Here is a 19,288-nt window from a genome sequence, read left to right on the forward strand (position 1 = left end):
GACTCAACACATATGTGCAAATGGGCAGTCAGAGTAATAACCAAGGATCATAGAGGCCTCTGTGAAATTGCCAGTGTTAAAGCAGATTGAAATTCTTTGTACACATGGGAAGGGAGAACAGGCTCTAGGCTAGTGCATGATATACGTATTATACATGGGTATTTAGATGCTTAATAGCCCTTTTTAGAAGTTCAGTTAATCTATACCTATCAGAGTTCAGAATCAAGCTACTCTATTAATACACTGATGAGTATTCCTTCACAATGAAATTTCACATGCATCCAAATGTTCAGAGGAGAGAAGGCTTGGAAGTTTTGTTGTGAAACCTACAGAAGCTGTTCTGTGAGACTTCAGGTAATATTTCTTCTCAAATAGTTTGTCCTTTCACAGAAGAGGCAGAAATCAACTGATTTTGTTAGTTCTCCACACTGTGAAATAGATATATAGGAAACTGTCCTTTGCAGGTTGCAGAAAAGGAAGCCACATAGTTTCCAAAACTCTTCTTGGATTGCAGATAAGTACAGAATTCAATTATAAAGCAATACATTGCGTATTTAAAAAAAAAAACCAACACAATTTCATTTTAGTCCTTTCTCCATTAAGATTAAAATACCTTTTTTTTTTTAGCTGTATTGCTAAAGCACTTAGGAAAAGTATTTTTCATCTTTTCCCCCCTAGATTTTTCATTACTGCCAAATAAACAAAGAATTTTAAGCATTACCCTATTTTCCATTTTCAGTCAGTTTTCCTGTTAGCTTGCATGCATTATTAAATTAAGCAGCTGGTAAACTATATTTAAGATGTGGAAGAAAGCATCTCTTTCCTTCTCACATTCCTGTTTGTTTTCTTTCTCCTTGCCTTTTCCCTTTTACAACCAGCTCTTTGCCACTATGAATGCAAAGAACAGCGAGATACATATGGGATAGGAGAAATGTATTAATAGTGGAATACAGTACTCCTTTTCAGAAAGATGTTCATTATCTCAAAGCCCTTACAAGACACTGAAATTCCACCTGACTTTGTGGATTATAGTACTTCCTCAGTTTTTGCTACTCCTGGTGTCTGCTATAAATAAAATGTATGACATATGCCTTGACCATTTACCCGCTTTTTTGTTTAAGTGGGTATAATTGCTTATAGTCAAGGAAGAAGGCAATTTCTTTTTAATTATTTAAAAAAAAAAAAACCAAAACAACACAAAAAAACCACAACACTGGACTTGGGTTTAGGTACATTTGTAGAAGTTTTCATTTCATACCTGAATCTGTGCTGATTTTGTCAGCACAGTATTGCATCCAAATGCAACAGTTAGATTGTAAATGGATTAAGGACTTTTATCAGAGGCATAAACTTTCTGCAAGCTTTTTTCTTCTAAGTAACTAGTGTTTGGTGCAATCTAGTTTACCTGGGATTAAAACTTTTCAGCTCTGAAGTACTTTACAGAATTTGGACATGATTTAGCAACATCTAGACAGAAGATGGGTTCCATCATTTATTCACACCAGCCCACCCAGTAGCTCTCTTCTGAGTAAAATTAATATGGTGCTTGGCTTTTGACCCTTGGCTTCAAAATGTATTCATCACATGCAGTACTAATGCTTATTTAAATATAAGCCAACTAAGTCAGCAGATCAGTGGTTAAAAATAACCACTGTGTATCTTTCACAGTTTAGTAAGTCAAAGATGTCAAGTAATAGTAAATTAACAGCAGTAGCAGCAGGAAATGAATAATTTCCAGAAACAGAAAAGGTATCACTGAAGCCTTGAAGTGAACAAAATTTTAAGATCTATTGATTCCATTAATTTATTTCAAATCCAATCCTACGGTTTTAGAAGGACAAAAATGTCAAGCTCTGCTGAAGCCTGAAAAGCTGATCCTAATTACACAACATAGTGAAGTGTTTATTCAGTGAAGAAAACACAAACAGTATCACTATGAAAGGCAAGATCCTGCAAATCTTTGAATCGCACTTTCTTGTTTTTCTGTACTAATATCACTCTTAACTTGTGGGAGTTTATATGACAAATATTCCAAGTTATATTTAAATTTAAAGAGAATAAGTACATTTAACTTCAATGTTAGCTTAAAAACATATATACATGCTACAGGCCTGATGATTTATTTGGTTACTATCACCTTTCGGTGAAAACCAAAGTTTATTTTAATGGATCATAAGTGCTTTGGAACTGAGAAAAGTCAGAAAGGACAAAAATGTTTTCTTAACAGGGGATATTTTATGAATTACTTCTTAAATACATTTTAAGACAAAAGAATATTTTTTTCTGAAAATACAATTTGAGATGAAGCATATTTTTGTTGACTTTTTTTATGTTTGACAGTTAGGCTAAGCCACACAGAAGTTTTAGCATTATTAATTATCCGTTTGCTCACACTTTCAACCCCTGACCACATTAACACAATAAACTTCTTGCCATAAACAAAAAATTAGATGAATAACTCTTTAGATAGAGTTCTGTACACAGAGGTTCAATATGCTATGGATTAGGTAGAATGTTTCCATGTGTTCATAGGCTTGATAATATCTGGCAAGAGAAGAAAGTTTCTTTGCTTTTGCAGAGTTTTCTCTGCAAAACGCCTGCGGGATTTGCACAGCTAACTTTAAACATGTACCTTTGAAAACACAGCCAAATCCAGCTTCCCTTTCTGATGAGTGGACTGTTTCTCAAAAACCCGAAGAACCAAAAAGCTCAGGAAAAATAAATCCTCTCAGAGTTTATACACAAATTTTGGACAGTGCACTTATTTACAATGGTAGTAATAACAATTACCCAAATACAAATTTTCTTTTTAATTCTACTTAAGTGTATGGGGGGTTTCTTTGCAATGGATTTGCCATGTGGAAACTTAAAAGTAAACTGGTCACCAATACAATGGAAAACTCTTTGTTCTTCCTCCACATCCTAGATAACAGAAATACTATGAATACAAAGATACAAGAGAAATAACACTAAGCCTTTTTTTTTTTTTTCCTGTTGTAATACTTATTTTTATGATGGGGTCCTAGATGGCACTGTTAAAAATGTCAGTAAGCCTGGCACAGTAATTCCAAACAGTAGATTATAATCTACCACTCTTCATTGTGAATTTGAACCTTCATGTGTCTTCTCTCTTTTGTCCAGTCCACACCTTTAATATTCAGTACAGTACACTCCTACTACAGAACACATTTTGGGGATATTATTTCCTGCATATATATATATGTCAGCAACGGTAGGAGGAAGAAGAAACTCTGTATTTTCAAAAGCTGTTTAGCCGACTGTTTCTCTCTCCTTAGTGCAAAAAATTAACTGTCTGAAGGGAAAGGGTGTAGCTGAGAAGGTCTGTTGAGGAATGCAGGGAGGAACTGAAAAAACTTCCAACACAGGATTTCTGCCATTATGCTATTGCTAAGGCTGTGTAGCGATGGCAATAAAGTACTTTCAAGTGGAACATTTAAGTTTCTCCTGCCTGAATTCTTGGGATGAGGGATGTCTGAACAGCTATGATTCCTGTTTAAGCAATGACTGAATAGAAACTGTTGGGAAAAATAAAAAAAAACACAACGCAACAACAAAACCAAACAATTTGAATTTTGATTGGTTTTGCTTCTCTGATTTTTTAAAAGCTGATCAAGGTAATAATGAAATAACAATACTACCATAATGTTCTATACAAGCACACTACTCAGAGAACATAATTAATCCTGAAAAGGTGCTAAAGAGCCATTTAATATACACTAAGATTGCAATATGCACATCCTGTGAAGAGTAGGAGTAACTTCATATGCAGTAGTCAAATCCTGTCACACTCTGGCGTAATGCACACTGACTCCCACACATATGAAAATTATGATGTGTTTTCCAATACAAAGGTGCAAGTCCTACCAATTTCAACTTGTTCAACTCCTGAACTAGGCTATCTGCTGATATAAGCACTCATTTCAAAAATGTCAAGTGATCCACATATGAACCACCACTAGTGAGTCTGGTCTAATTGATATGTGACAAAGATACAGTTTTATTGAATACCAAGGGGGTTTGTGTTCCTTTAATAAAAGTCTCTGCAAATCTGATGTCAGCAGCAGAAAGAAAAGTATTGAAAACCATTAGCCATATCCCTGTATTTGTTTCTAAAACCCTCAGAGAGAATGTTTAACATCAGTTTCATCTGAACTTCCTATTTCATGAAGTGAAGCCTCCTCAGATAGGTGTTAACCATGCAAGTGAAGCCTCCTCAGATAGGTGTTAACCATGCCTGCAGAACAACTGTTTCCTGAATTGCTAATACTCCTCTCTTGTTAAAATTTCTGCAGCATCCCCCAGAGCTCCCTCTTGACCCCTTGTATTTTCTTCTTCACAGTTTACCTCTGTGCAGTCATACCTGCTACCACTATTGCACCTTCTATCTATGCACAACTCACTGCCCTACCACCCTTTACTCCTATTTGGATTAAACTCTCCATTCACCTTTCTCTGCCAGGATGAATTTTGCACAGAAATTATAAGACTTGATTACATTCCTTGCAGTATTGCGGTGTAGTAGCATGTCCTTCAGTCCCAATTTGTCTGTCCAGCATACCCCTTGGCTCCATCCTAGAGTTTCTACTTTAACCAACTGTTGGAGGGTTTTCTGACCCTCTGTGACCAACACTGCTGTATCACTTTTTTCTACAATTTTCATACCTAGCTGTAGCAAAAGCCTGCAGCTTATTTCTATGGACTATGTACCCTAACATGGAGTTTGGAAAGAGAAACAGTGTCTCCACAGTGTCAAGTGACACATCCAGTTCCTTCCTCCAGCAGAGTGGTCTGGTAATTCAGGAAAGAGTAGACAACATGCAATCAACTTTCAAACACCACAGAACTTAGGTCAGGAGGAACTACTAGTACTCAGAGCTTAAAAGGACCTGTCTTGACTGTTGGAAGTAAAGGCAATGATTTTGTGGAACAAAGAAACTCGTCATCTTGTTTTATCCACACAGAAAATCTGACTTTTCTTCACTTGTTTGTACCCTACCATCATCTTGTAACATCACATGCTAACTCCTGCTGACATAAATAGAATCAGATCTTCCTATATAGTAATAATATGTCAAAAATGTAGCAAGAACTAGGCTGTTCAAGCTTCCTTTGTTCATCGATCACAAAAAGTAGACCACTCCTTTATTTCTGTGATTCTTAGTGGAATTCAGCAATGATGTTAACGGTGGAATCTAATTTGTCACACACAATAAGCTGGCAGAAAATGAAAACACAGGATTGTGGGCACAGGTGCTAAAGAGCTCTAGTGATCTCTCACATAATTCAAATGAAGCCCCAAAAGCTATGCCAGGATCAGTTTGGCAGAGTTGTTTTAAGAAATCATTCTATCTGGCCAACATCTTTGTCATACAAAGGAGTTTGACTTAGAGATTGTAACCAACGTGCCTGCTTTCAGTATGCTCTTTCTGTTTATGATATGGTTATGAAAAGAATGTCTAAAATATACTAACCACTTCAAGATGACTAGTAAAACATAAGCTGTTATATGCAGAGGCCTATTTCTGATGTATAAGGAAAAATGCAATCAAATATTTCTCTTTCATATAATTTGGATGCTTCAAGCAGTGTAAGCACAGAAAAAAAACAGGAAAGCAAATATTAGAAACTAAGAAAAATGAAAGGATTTATTGTTACTTAAAACTAATCTAAGTATTTTAAATAAAATAGATGCCTCTGCTAAGATAATGCTGTGAGGAGTTCCACGGAAGTGAATTTGATCTAACAGCTTCAGTTGTAGTTTCAGGTCAACCATACTACTGTGAGAAAGAAAACTGCATCTTTCAACCTCTTGATTTTCTCCCCATTTTGCAACACCCGTTCATAGTGGATTATTACAAAGAACACCTACAGAGGAGGCCTGAAGCAGAAATCCAGCCAAACAACTGACTTAGCCAGATTTGACAATTTTAAGCCACTGAGCTACGATGCAGCGCAGGGGAAAGTAGCACTAATGCTGCAATACAGGGAGCCACAAAGAAGACTGAAAGAAAAGGAATAGGGAAATACAAGTGAGAAAAGGACAACATTATGTAGCCCCTTTTGAAGCAGTAAAATACTGAGATCTTTTACAACACCATGAGCAACAGAAGTTGCCTGAATGAGGATGTTTTTCACAGAATCACAGACTGGCTGAGGTTGCAAGGTGCCTCTGAAGGTCATCTGGTCCAACCAGCTTGCTCCTGCAGGGACATCTAGAGCAGTTTGCTAAGAATGATGTCCAGACAGCTTCTGAATGTCTTCAAGGACAGAGACCCCAAAAGCTCCCTGGGCAACCTGTGCCCAGTGCTTGGCCACCTTCATGGTAAGAAAATGTTTTGTGATGTGGAGGATGATTTTCCTGTATTTCAGTTTGCGTCCACTGCCTCTGGTCCTGTCACTGGGCACCACTTAGAAAGAGCCTGGCTCTGTCCTCTTTGCACCCTCCCTTCAGGTATTTGTATATACTGATGAGATCCCCCTTGGGTCTTCTCTTCTCCAGGCTGGAGAGTCCCAGCTCACTCAGCCTTTCCTTAGAGAGATGCTCCAGTCCCTTCACTACCTTTGTGGCCCTTTGTTGGACTCTCTCCAGTAGCTCCATCTCTCTCTTGTTCTGGAGAGCCCAGAACTCAACACAGCACTCCCAAATGTGGCCTCACCTGTGCTGAGGAGAGGGGGAGGTTCACCAACCTTGACCTGCTGGCAATACTTTTTCTTCCACAGCCCAGGATACCATTAACCTTCTTTGCTGCAGGGGCACATTGCTGGCTCATGTTCAACTTGGTGTCCACCAGGACTCCCAGCTCTTTTTCTGCAGTGTTGCTTTCAAGATCATAAGCACCCAGCAATACTGGTGCCTGAGTCTGCTCTTCCCCAGGTGCAGGACTTTGCGCTTCTTTTTGAACTTCATGAGGTTCCTGTCACTCCAACTCTCCAGCCTGTGGACATCTCTCTGCATGGCAGCATAACCCTCTGGTGTATCAGCTGTTCCCCCCAATTGTCTGAAAACTCATTGAGGGCACACTCTGCTCCATCATCCAGCTCATTAATAAGGATGCTAAACAAGACTGGATCCAGTTTTGACCCCAGGGGTATATTGCTAGTCACTGACCTCCAACTAGGCTTTGTGCTGCCTCGCACCACCCTCTGGGCCCAGCTGTTCCACCAGCTCACCACCTGCTCACCCAGCCTGTACATCTTATGGAGACAGTGTTAAAGCCCTTCTTCTGAACTGTGTAACAAAACTTCTTGCTAACATATATGTACACACAAACAAATTCTGCTAGTGTATGATTTTTATTATTTTGTAAATGGAGAATTAAAGTAGCAAGTCCTCCAGCACTACAGGGAGTCACCTACATAAAAATTCAGAGCAGATGATTCAAGTCAACTTTATGACTTTGCTAAGAGGGATCCTAATACTGTCACAGAGACCTGCTTGTGCATGCAATTACTGCAGCATCCTGTCTGTGCTGTCTCACATGGGTTTTGGAAGACATAAGCTATGTATACAAAGAGAAAGAACAGTACATAAGATACTCTGTGAAGTCCGAAAACAAACAAAATAAAAAAAAAATATCTGTCACCGAAAATTATGTGAACTTCTGTTTATCCCCAGATTGACTGGGGATTGATTGATCAAAAAGGATTTTGCTCTCTTTGTTAATTTATTTCATTATACAGCTTACAATCAAAACTCACAGAACTGTGTTGATGTACAGCATCCAATTTCAGCCCAAATCCTAACTTTACACTGGACTATTGAAAGATAGAAAGCTCTGCAGGGAGGTGACCCAGACTGAGGGCCATGCTTTGCTGGGGGTCCAGCCCCCCCCACCCTCAGGGCCTGAGCCATCCCAGCAGCAGCACAGTGGCACTGCTGGGCAGTGAGCACAGCCCCACAAGGAAAGGTGCCTGAATCGCTCCTCAAGAGTGCAATTCAAGCACTCCTGAGGTGCTGATCTCCCCTCACTGGGCATGTTGGGTGAGGATACTTTCCTGGGAACTAAGTGATACGTATTAGGTAGATGATAAGGACATTTGGAACAGGAGCAGAAAAGCCCCCACTTGCAGGGCAGTGTAATTGTTATCCATCACTAAGTGCCTTAAGCTCGCTTTGTAGCTCTAACTCAGAACCTCATTCCTTCAAGTGTAGATAGCAGCAGAGGGCCTGACCACAACACAAAATGGTGCAATGAGTGGGGTCCAAGGACAAAGGGCAGAGGGTTCTTTGGGTAAGCATGGGATCCCCCAACCAACCCCATTCTGACAATACTTGGGTCTGAGACCACTGGTCTGAGCGGGACCGGGTGAAAAGCCACAGGGACCTGACACACGGAAGTTAAAGATGGAAAGCATAAAGACATCATCTGTAAGATGTTGGGCATACCCCCAAAACCCCCTCCATAAAGTTGGAAGACAAAAAGAGAGAACTGCTTGCTCAAATTGAAATGTTACACGGTAAGGTGCAAAGGCAAGAGATGCAGCTGATGATGCAAGGTCTAACTTTACAGAAACAGAGAAAACAAGAAGAGATTAGAAGATAAAGTAGTACACATGGTCAGTGCTAACTCGGAGAAACAGGGCAGGACTGTGGATGCCCTTAAAATGCGGGCCATGGCACAAGATCCTGAGCACTGGGATGGGGACATTTGGAACAACCCCAATGAGGAGCTAGGTGACTGGCCAGACAGTGGTGATGATTCTTCAGCATTATCAAACATGAGATGAGTGGGGGTACAGACAGGAGACCTGCCCACAATGTAGTTAAGATCACTGTCTTTCCACCCCTTGATCTGGCCAAGTTACAGAGGGAGGCTGGTAAATGGCCTGATGAGTCTGCTATCAAGTGGGTCAAATGAGTTATTGAGATGGGAGATGGCTGAATAGTGAATAGTTTTTGAACAAGAGGAAGCTCAGAAGGGAGGCTGGGGACCTGGTGTCTTTCTCAGTGCAAGTCCAGGAATGCTATGTTCCCTGACTGCCCAAGCTGTCTGTTGGGCAGGGAGTGTCCCTAAACTGAAGTGAGGAGAACAACCACGTCTTTGCACTCGCTTTGCTCAGGAAGTGGCTAGCAGACGAGTGCAGCTGGCTGTTGAACAGTTTGTTCATCAAAGGGGACTCAATAATGACAGGAAGCTTCAGGTTCACCATTGTATCTGATCCTCAGTTTCAATAAACTAGAACCGCTCACACAATGGTTGGAACCCAGACTTAAATTAGTCTTAATTATTCAAAGAGTAGGGGGCCAGCCTCTCAGTGTGCGCAATGCCTGGGTGGTGGTGCACCCTCCTGATGAAGGGACATCGCCAACTTAAAGTTGCTTTTCTTCCTGACCTAAAACAAGCACTACAGTTCCACAAGCCTGACTGGTGAAGCCATTTGTGGACAGCCCTGGCCAAAACAAATTTCCACTATACGGCACACATGTTCAACCGACTGGCAAGGCTTTTCTGCTTGGACTGCCCTTGCAAAACCTGTCAACTCCCCCGGAGGCACCTCAAGAATTGCTGACTGCAGAAGCAGTATCTTTTATTCACTACATTGAGGGGTTTAAACAAGGTTTCCTTTTGAGCATGCATAGCAACATCTGGAGCATTCAGACTCCTGAGAGCAGGACTCTAAAAATTCCCCACCAGTGGGTCCAGGGGTAACCATCCGGCCTTTCCGCACTGAGACCATTTTCTTTTCTATTCTTCCAGAATATCATGGATCAATTCATGACTCTGAACAGCATGATTTGGTTCACCTGTATGGTGCATGTTTGTTGTATTCCACTGAAGCCCCGTTGCCAGCTGGGTGCTGTTACTGACTTACTGGAGGGAGTGGAGAGTTTTGCTCCTAGTGACTCTATCAGTGCGGGTCTCTGTAGGTTTTGAATTTTTGGTGCAGCTGTTCAGCATGCAGCACCATACCTTTAAGATGGAGGCAGCAAATGACACTACTCACTGTGGCTGGCTAGACTAGGTCTGTTCTGGAAGGTCTCGGTGTAGGGTAGCTGCTGGTAGCATGTGGTCAAGCAGTTGCATTTTGAGTAGCATCACAGGTGCCTGAACCAGGCCAATATGAAGTGGTTTGGCCTCTTTTTCCTGATAGCCATAAGTACAGCTCCACAGACAGAAGCTTCCACTCAGGGAGGGCTTAAAAGTAATGTAGCCTTGCAAAAGGTAACGGAATTTGTGTGAGACGTGGGCATTAATGACAGTCCATTTTCTGTCTGTATTGCCACCTTGACACCAGCTGAAAGCCCACCTTTACACCTTTATGGCTCAGGACTTGACATATCAAAATTAATAGCAAAGATTTTGAAAACACCAGTTCTCCTCAATACCACTGAAGGTGTCCAGGTGTGTTGTATACCTCTAGCTTCAGACCCTCTGCGTTTGAGCCTACACAACAGTGAAAGCTGCCTGGAAGGGGTAGACAGCTGGACCACCAACACCACCACCCATACATGTGGCTGGGATTGGACCACCCCAAGCAGTGGATTTTATTTAATCCATTTTAATGCATCAAAGCCTAACATCTGTATTTCCTGTACAGTGCAAGACTGTGATATGACAGACCTGGGCAAAACACGCAACAGTACTCTATGGGACTTTGGTTCAATTTAGAAGCAGTCAAACTGACTCTCACACTCACTTCAAATTCCTTGGTTTCAAATACAGGTGTTTCCTGATACATTCACTTAAGAGCAAAGTAAAAGTGGGCCTATACAGTGAATTACTGTAACATCCAAAAGTTTCAAGTCATCGACCCACCTCAAGAGAAGCTGGCCCTCTGGTCTCATACTAACTATATACATTAAGCTTTGTTCACATGGGAAAAGAATGCTTCTACGGTTGTACAGACACCCTCAGGTATGGTATGGCTGTATAGTAATTGATATACCTTTTCCAGCTTTAATTGGTGGAAAAATGAAAACTGCGAAAATGCCTATCAGCCAGTCACCAGCATCCTAGGTACCATTTTGTTTTGCCCTAAGAAATGGATGCCCCATATGTTGCACCACTTAACTGGGCATAACTATCAGGTAAAGTGAGAAACACTTACTTGGGAAGAAATCAGTGTGGGTCAACGGCTGAAATCTATTATGGGATGGGCGGCCTACTGGTTTATTCCAGACAGCAACATTAAGACCAACATTATCATCAGAGATACTCCTGTCCAACTGGGACATGCAGCTAACAGCACAACACACAATTGCAAGCCACTGCCAGGATGATACTAGAGAACAGACTGGTACTAGACGCCCTCTTGCTCAAACAAGGTGAAGTGTGCACACTCATCAATCCAACAACAGTCTGTTGTACCTTGGACTCTGAACCTTATTCCTTCAAGGTGTAGATAGCACTGTACAGTCTGACCAAAGCACCTACTTGGCTTCCATCGCTTCTTGGGAAGGTTCTGAGACAACACAGCCTGCAAACTGACCATGTGCACCAGCCTGTAGCAGAACAGTATAATCTCCTTTGGAAGTTCTAGTGTTCTCTGTTATTCCATTCTTTATGCAATAAAATATACTTGTTCTAAAATTTAGCCAGGCAGCTACAGCAGAACAGATACATATCTTTCAGGATAGGTGGGCTGTTGTAACAACAGAAAGGAAGAGCAGCAAGTCTCTTAACATCAGGGAAAGAAATACTGGATAAGGCAAGAACGTGTTCGCATTTCTTGAACATTTTATGAACCTAGACATAGAAGACTGCAGTCCTTCCTTACTCATGCTTTCTAACCCTGCACAAATAAAACAAACAGCATTGAGAAGGTTCACAATATGCTTTATCTAAATTAGGGTTTTAAAAAAAAGTCTATATAATAACTCCCAACCACCTCAGAAAGTAAGTAACTCAGTAGCAAGAAATAGTGAATTTTTCACTAGAATGAATTAAGTATATATTAGTTAAGGGCTAATAAGCCAGTTGCCTGATAGGTGCTCTACTGCAGTGTCTGACGGCTGTGCTCAACAGACATTCTGACCTTTTCATGCTCTGTATTTTTGGCTCCTTGATTGGCATCTGTTTTTTTCCAGGCACTTGAGTCTTGTTATCTATGTACACTAGCTAAAATCTGGAAGCAGCAAAACATATCCAAATTTTATCAAAAGTAAAGACACAGAACAGACACAAGGAAAACAGTGGTTTTGTCTTAAATGGACTGCAAGGTTTTCAAGATGCATATCAGGAACACAACAGTCATGCACAATTTAAAGTAAAGGGCTTACCTTGACATGCTCCAGTGCGAATATTAGGGATGAAGCCACGACGGCATGGCTGAGGCTGAGCAGGGCACATTTCACAGGGGTGACCCCATGCACGCCCAATCGTTGCACAACAGAGAGTCTTTGTGCAAACAATTCCAGTTAGCTGGCCCTGACACATCTGGTTGTTAACTTGCATGAAACATGGGCCTGTTCTGTAGTCTGGAAAAAAACACAAGATCACTGTATTATACAAGACAGTGTACTAGTAACTATAGAAGGAATAAATTTTTAATCCAGCAGATACCTATGTTAATACAATTCGGAGTGAACGTGGAAATTTATGTTACTGATTACAGAAACAGCATGACACCTTCCACTGACGGTAATGACTTTCGCAAAGTTATCTTATCTCTCAATTTATTTCTGATAGATGCAAGTAATGAAAGGCAGCTGACCCCAAAACTGATTGACAATGTGTCCAATAAAATCCATAAGTGAAAGAGTTTTACAAGAAAGCAGTCAAAAGAGCAGATCAAATTAAGCAAACAATGACTGGGAATGGGCTTTCTTGTTCCTAAGTTACTTTATGGCAGGTAGCTACAGACCACAGCAGCCACACATTTGTTCACTCCACATTGATCAAGGCCCATGCCAGCGACTGCCACAGAATCAACATTTCTGCTGGAATGCTTAGTGCAAAACAGTACTACCTATGGAGGACTAGTTGGTAAACCACCATTTATTTCAGAGGAATAACATGAGATAATACAACCTATCCAAGCTATGTTGACTGCACTGAATATAGCATACAAACTATATGAAAATATACCTTTCAGTCAAATTCCTGTAAATAGTTAACTCATTATGGTTCAACCTGTATAAAGAGAAAGATTTTTTGACCTTATGAGGCAACACAAACTGGGAACAACAATTAACTGAAACTCTCTAGGAACAAATGAGAAACAGATGCTTGCTCTAAGCCAGATTTCATATCCTTATGGAAACTTTAAGAGGGGGAAAAAAAAAAAGGAAAAAAAAGAAAATGCAAAGCTTTCATTCAGACTCAGTCATGTGAAAGAAGGCATAACAGGGGGGTTATGGCTGCTCTCCCTGCTATCCTGTTCTATTCTCCTTTTTTTTCCTACAGAAAACAGACTCCAATACTGATGTGAGTTACACGCTGTCTTCCACACACTTTCATTAGTGTGCAATTGGTCTCACAACCAAGCTACAAATGGGACAATTGATGCTTCTAGAATTTGATACTTCCACCCTGAAGAATAAAAATAAGAGCTTTGACATGCTTGGAAAGGAAGAAAATGGTCTTCCCAGTGAGAGCTCATATTAAGTTTTCTTTGCACTGACACAAGGCTGTTAAAGTGAAAGCTAGCTGAAATAGAAATAAATGTTCTGCTCCCTGTCTTTGATAAGGTTCATTCAGGTATCAGTCTGTGAAAGACTTTTGCACAGTTATTTATACACATGGGCAGTTAATTTCAACTAGGCTGTTCACTTAAAATTAAGCAAGAACTTAAGTATCCACAACAAAAATGCCTAACAATAAAAGAATGTTAAAAGTTCTTAAATACTTGGTAAGGACTATAAATCTTAATCTTCTTGATTCTCATTAGAAAATATTTTTCAGAGTTATACCTTTGAGTTTCCCCTGTGTCCATCAAGCCACAAAAATAGTACTTTTAGTACAATAGGTACATTATAAAAAAAGAAAATCCTGTCCGTTAGAAAAAGGCTTCAGTGATCTTTCGTCCAACATACTGGAAGACAAGCAGCTTTACAATGGTCTCAGTTTACTTGCATCCAAGGCCCTTGCCAAATTGGAGAGAGCTGAATTTTTAACACAAAATTCAGATCCTGATGGCTGATAGCAGAAGACAGTGATCTCATTAAGCTATAGATTCATATGAGAATGACAAATATTTGAAACACAAACTCCAACCATCAAAGATTTAAATTCCAGCAACTCACTATAATCTTGTCTGGAATTTAGTTAAGGGGTAAAGGTAAGGAAAAGACTCCATCACAGATTATGACAGAACACTTCTTTCATACAGTTCACTCAGGTGTTACAGGAATACATGATAGACTGTATTTGACCTGCAGATCATCAACAGAGGTCAGCCTGTTATCAGAAGAAAAAGAGAACTACTCAGAATTTAAGAACTGAAATAAAGAATTAAATTCTGACTCCAGTGAAAACAAATGGGAATTTAGCTGTTGAATTCAATGGCAACACTATTTAGTTCTTGGAAAACAGTATTGCACTCCTTAGCGAATAGCTTTGTAATTTATTGCATAATATTATCGGTAAAAGCATTCTCTATGTCACAGAGCAAAAGTAATGAGCTTCAAATGCATGGAAAAAGTTGCTTCTACTGCTCAATGAGCAGACTCCCTGTCATGTTAAGAAGGGGGGATTCCTTGATCCCTTTATATTTGATCAGCCTGTCAGTTTCCTAAGAAACATGAGACCCTTGTGTCCAACCAGCCTGTCCACTACCTGCACTTTGACAGCCCACAGTACTGGAGGGTGATCCAACCGATCTATTCAGGGACCTTGCTGACAGCGTCACCAAGTCAAATCCCTTACAACAACTACTCTAATCTCCAGAGAGTTACATAAAATGAACTTCAGCTGAAGAATTTTATTATACAAAATACAAGTTTGTGACAGAATAAGGTTCGAGGATTGACGATGATAATACACTGACTGCAAAACAAGCTTAAAACAACACGCTTAGTAACAGCTGGCACGAGTTGGTCACAGAATAAAGCTCTTGCCCAACAGGCATCCCTGTGGGGCGGAAGACAGGTTTAGCTAGTCGATTGATCCCAGAAGTTATGATGGAGTCTTCCCAAACTTCTCCCCTCCTTTGCTCACTTTTTATCCTTCATAGTACATTGCATATTCGTCATCATACACAGGACTGGTTCTTACTTCTAATGTAAATTAATGTGCACCCTCCAATAGCAGTACTTAAGTTCTTTACTAACTACGCATGCTCCCCAAGTGGGATTTTGCCCTCTTTTGGGGTGGCTACTTGAGTTGGAGATGTCACAATCTCCCACTACCACAATTATGTCTCTACTATTTTCAACTAATTTTCCGTTGATGACAGTGGACTGCAACACCTTATCAGCTTGTCTCTAATAGCCAGAACTTTCCTCACTTGAAGGCTTCTTTCTGTGTAACTTAGATAATGGTGCTCTTTTCACCATCTGTTCTTTGTCACTTATCCTTCCTAAGGCTGACTCCCTTGATTAGAAGTCCCTTCATTTGTAATAACTTTAGAGAGTGGGTCAGCTCAGACTAACTTTGTGCAGAGATTTGTTTAACATACAGTTAAACACTAAATCAGAGTGTGGTAATTCAGTTTAGACAATTACCCCCCTCTTTTGGACTTATTTCAGTCACAGACTAGTCCATTTTCTTTACTTTATTTGGAGCATTATTTCATCTGAGGAAAGTAACTTCTCCACAATGTTTGGCTCAGCAACAGACATCTTATGGATTCTTCATGCGACAACTGCTGTGCAGCTTATCAGCTGTGTGGTACCATCCAGTTCCCATTCCTGCAGGAGCACAGCAGAGCCCGGCCACGGGGTCTCCACTCCGCTCCAGCCTCCGTCGCTGCCATCAGCAGGTGCTGAGCTGGCAGGGTGTGCTGCTCAGGGAGCCGTGGGGATGTAGACTCTGTGCATGCCAACCATCCTGAAGGCGATAGCTGTATTCTACCCTAGAACAGCTTTCTGTAATACTATGCTTCTATTAGGTCCCACTTTTCTCTAACTCCCTCCACAAAGCAGTATTCCCACACTCCCATTCTAAGGTCAACTAATTTATATTCACTGCTAACATGACAGTAATACAAATGATTAAAAAGAGTCCACTCATTAGTGGATGAAGTAGAAATAACAGGCAGATACTGGGGAAAGTTTGTGGTCTGTTCCATGTACTGAGAGCTGATTGTTTGACTGCACCTGCACATTGCAGAATTTTTGCTCAAATGATGATTGCAGTCAGATCAATAAAGCTGGAGTCTTTCCTGAAAATTATTTCCTGAATAAATTTCCTGAAATTTTAGACTCCTCATGAATGCGATTCTCAAAATCATGAAGCTGAAAATGACAAAAGGATGTGGCTGAAAATGAAAAAAGGATGTGTGTGGATAAACCTGAAAAGATCATTCATAAGTCACTAGCAATATTGAGAATCCTATTATAAAATATAATCCCTATCAGAAGAACGTAAGATTTCCAATAGTGCAAGAGAGCCTGTCTCTGGATCCATACAGATCTGTATGGGAATTCCAAATCCTATTCTACTTCTGAAGTTGTATTTTGTATCAGCCCAGGTAGGCATGGATCTATTCCTGGAGAGCTACTCAGCACACAAACCCTCTGCAGAACTTAGGTGTGATGACTAGTCATGCATTCCTTACTCCATGCACTCCAATGGGTCCACTTCTTCATGGTGGAATGCACCGTACAATGAAATCAAATAGTGATTTATTATGCATCTCTAGAACTTCCAAAGCTTGCATTCACCTGATAATTTTGACATCTCTGCTCAGTTTGGAATTCCTATTCAGATTCTGCTGGATAGTATTACAGTTTCATAGCATCTGTCCTTCAAGGTACACTTCTTATAGGACCAGTCTTTGGATAATGGGAAGCAATTAGCACAGGAGTAGAAATATAGATCATGTATTTTTCTGTTTAATAGTTGGTGATCCACAGGAATATTTTGGCCAAAGACCTTCCATGTTAAGAAGCTTGGAATTCAACCAGACAAGATTAAACTTGGAACTTAAACTTCAGTTGTGAATTGTATTCAAGTTCCATTACATTCCCATAAGACATAAGATGATTGTGTAGATACTCTGTCATCCCTAGTAATGAAAAGATCAGTTTGGAGGGTGTGTTTGAAAGAAAGATTAGAGAATATAACCAGACTACAAAGATTGTACAAGAGAGTATGAATGAGTTAGATACAGGACAGAGTGATACCAATATATCCATTGTTTAATATATCCTACGTATATCTACATGTATCTACAAAGTAAGAAACATGCTCTGGAAATCCATATGTATGTCGCCACCCATGCTTTAATACGCGGCAAACAATAAGATCAGGTTCCATAACCAAGCAACTTCCATCAGAAAAAGCCTGCAGGAGGGCATCTAAAAATCTGACTACTGCAACTTAGAAAAGCAGAAGAACAAACTAAACTATTATTAAACTTTCAGGTAGACTTACAAATAAAAATAAATTCAACCCAAAACTCTGAGATCCTGAATGATACTGACATATAAGAATGAATAATGACATATAAGGAACAGATCCTTAGCTCCTAAGAGAATGTGTGGCTCATATAACCTTGGGTTACAGAAGTAGAAACCTAGCAGCAAACCATTTCCAGATAGCAACAGGGAAGTAACATCTCCGCACCTGGCAAGAGTGGCTCTTGGCACAGCTATGGCAACTGCATTTCAAACAGGATGCTGGAAAACTGGAAGAACTACGCAAAGAGTCAGAAGAACAATTTAAGATTTCAGAAACATGCTTTATAGTAATATTAATATTTTAAAATAATGTTGTAATTATTATCCATAACAATTATATCCATTTAAAAAATCTTTATCCATTCACTATCAGTTTATCCAAAATTAAGTCTAAAGGCAAAGAGTCTGAGTAGTGTCTGGTCTTCTATCCCAAGAGGAAAATGTAAGATTTTACAATATGAAGTATAGTACAGTACAGCTGTTGATACAAAGGTCTCTAGTCACATAGTATATATTTGTAAATATGGGAAGCAAACATACTAAAACTAGATGCCATTCTGAAGATACTTTGTAGTTTCAAGTGAAGCTGTGGATTCGATTCAGAAATTACCATGTGAGACTCTATACTCTGTTTCATACAGTCAGTCAGTTTATTTAACATAATGGTTCATCTGACTTTAAAATCCCTGAGCTTATGAAACAATCAATTTTTCCATATTGGTTTTCTTGTCTTATTGTTAGGTGTTTCTTCATTTGCTCCTTTCCCAGCATTGCTGCCGTAATAATTTTGCCAGAAAGAACAAATATTACAACATACGTTATAAATCATTTTTTGCTTAGAAAGGGTAACTGCTTTGATGAAAGAAAGTGATTTTCAGCACATATGTGTTACACATTTTAATGTTAGAAAATTATATTTAATATGAAACATGACATGAAGAATGACAGTTCTCGGGATCTTTTTCATTAATTCCTTTTCAAAAAAATGTCCATTCTAACTCTACCTGTAACTTAAAAAAAAAAGCTATTTGACGGGGTGCCTTCAACAAGTATTAGAAACGTAAGAATTCATGTTGGGTATGGTCCAATATCCACGGATATGTTTTTCTTCCTGTACTTTCGACCAAAACCGGATGATTCCAATGCAGGTGTAAAAAGCTTGCTGAAAGTAGACATGCGATTATCAGTCTGCCACATTAGGTTTCCTGCTGGTGCCTAACAGCCACTAGCTCAAAACCTGAAACACACAATGTTTAACATCCCAACTACTATTTTGTTGTCATTCAGGACAAAATGTTGAAATATTTTGGCCACAGCCTTAGTGTCCACAGTTTCATACTGTGTTAACTAACTACTAATGCCCACAAAAATTTTACCTCTTCTCAGGTAATTAAAAAGAGAAAAAGGGAGATATGAAGAAAAAGTTAAAAGGCACCTAGACACATTGAATGTTCATTGCAAGCTATCTGGAACAATATGAAAACTTCCAAGTTCCTTTTCATGGTAAAGCACAGACTGAAATTTTAACTGAAGTCTCCCAATACCAAAATATTGTTGTAAAGCCCAACAGTGCTATTACTAGTGGAATGGAAGTCTCCTGCACCTACCTAAAGCCTACATAAAAGATCCAGAAGGAATAAAGGACAGAGACTGCTGTGCTGGAACAGCCTGTTATCACAAATCCTGTATTTGAGGTCTGTGAGTGCTAGAAAGATTAGCAGGAAGGAATTGTGAACTCTCCTTCGTCATTTTTGTTTAAACAAA

General features: G+C 39.8%; 1 protein-coding gene across 1 annotated transcript in view; it reads right to left on the reverse strand.

Moving 5' to 3' along the window:
• FBN2 (fibrillin 2) overlaps positions 1-19,288 on the reverse strand; it is a 177,992-nt gene that overhangs the window by 124,082 nt on the left and 34,622 nt on the right. Inside the window, exon 6 of the mRNA XM_040580766.1 lies at positions 12,242-12,439. Coding sequence (XP_040436700.1) covers positions 12,242-12,439 — 198 coding nt within the window. The remainder of the gene's footprint in view (positions 1-12,241; positions 12,440-19,288) is intronic.

This window comes from Falco naumanni, chromosome Z (genome assembly GCF_017639655.2).
Source record: "Falco naumanni isolate bFalNau1 chromosome Z, bFalNau1.pat, whole genome shotgun sequence".
In the NCBI taxonomy this organism is placed as follows: domain Eukaryota; kingdom Metazoa; phylum Chordata; class Aves; order Falconiformes; family Falconidae; genus Falco; species Falco naumanni.